General features: G+C 45.8%; 1 protein-coding gene across 1 annotated transcript in view; it reads left to right on the forward strand.

Annotated features, from left to right (window-relative positions):
- Nucleotides 1-1119, forward strand: part of Ankrd55 (ankyrin repeat domain 55) — a 94745-nt gene that overhangs the window by 37740 nt on the left and 55886 nt on the right. Inside the window, exon 4 of the mRNA XM_021208622.1 lies at nucleotides 199-308. Within this exon, the coding sequence (XP_021064281.1) occupies nucleotides 199-308 (110 nt within the window). The remainder of the gene's footprint in view (nucleotides 1-198; nucleotides 309-1119) is intronic.

Here is a 1119-nt window from a genome sequence, read left to right on the forward strand (position 1 = left end):
GGAAGGAAGGAAGGAAGGAAGGAAGAAAGAAAGAAAGAAAGAAAGAAAGAAAGAAAGAAAGAAAGAAAGAAAGAAAGAAAGAAAGAAAAAGAAAGGCAAAAACAACCAAAGCAAAATGAAATGACAAAGACCTATAGAACGCATGTTGACCTGTATTCTCTGCGGCTGTGATATATAACGGTGCCTTTGCTATTTCAGGGCTGGCTTGAAGGCTGTGTGAGTCTGCTCAGGAATGGTGCCAAGCACAACATCCCAGATAAAAATGGCCGTCTGCCTCTGCACGCTGCCACTGCAGAGCCTGATGTGAGGTGAGCAATTCATAGCACGCCAAGTGGGAAAGGCCTGGCAGGAGAAGGGTGTGGGACCCACCCCTCTGTGGCTGATAAAAAGGAGACTTACCCATGGTTTACAGATAGGACCACACTAAATGTTCTAGAGTATCCTTAAACTCTAGCCTCACTTCCCTCCTACTTCATTCTCCATCATTTTGAAAGCTCCTACAGCAGCTGGTGACAACATTTCCTACTAAAAATGGCAATGTTGCTGCTTGGCCCTTCCTTCACAGTCCACATGCCTTTAGTAGTAGTTCAGCATCTCCCAGGCCCAGGCCCAGACCAGCAGCGCAGGGGATACGTCGTGTGTCTCATTCTTATCACCCAGGGCCAGAATGAAGACCCGAAGCTCTGTGGAGCTGAAGGGGTTAAACCATCCTCTGGGTGGGGTGTCCGGGTGTGGCGGGGGAATAACAGGATTTCTTCAGTCATTTTTATAGAAAGTAAAAGGCTTGGGAAATTCCAGGTCTATCCCTGAGGCTCGCTGCTTGTTATCTTGGACCACGTCCAGAAATAACAGAATTTACTCAAAGCCTTGAGCAAGCCCAGACCATTAACTATCAGTAAATATCACAGGTAAGCAAATGGTCTGTTTTCAGAAAAGGAAAGGGGAAAGGAAGGGGAAGGAGAGGGAGAGGAAGGGAGGGGAGGAAAAGACAGCTTGTACAAATGTTTTTTTTTTTTTTAAGTACTTTTTTTTTTTTTTTTTTTGGTTTTTCGAGACAGGGTTTCTCTGTATAGCCCTGACTGTCCTGGAACTCACTTTGTAGACCAGGCTGGCCTCGAA

The sequence above is a fragment of the Mus pahari genome, chromosome 11 (genome assembly GCF_900095145.1).
Source record: "Mus pahari chromosome 11, PAHARI_EIJ_v1.1, whole genome shotgun sequence".
Lineage (NCBI taxonomy): Eukaryota > Metazoa > Chordata > Mammalia > Rodentia > Muridae > Mus > Mus pahari.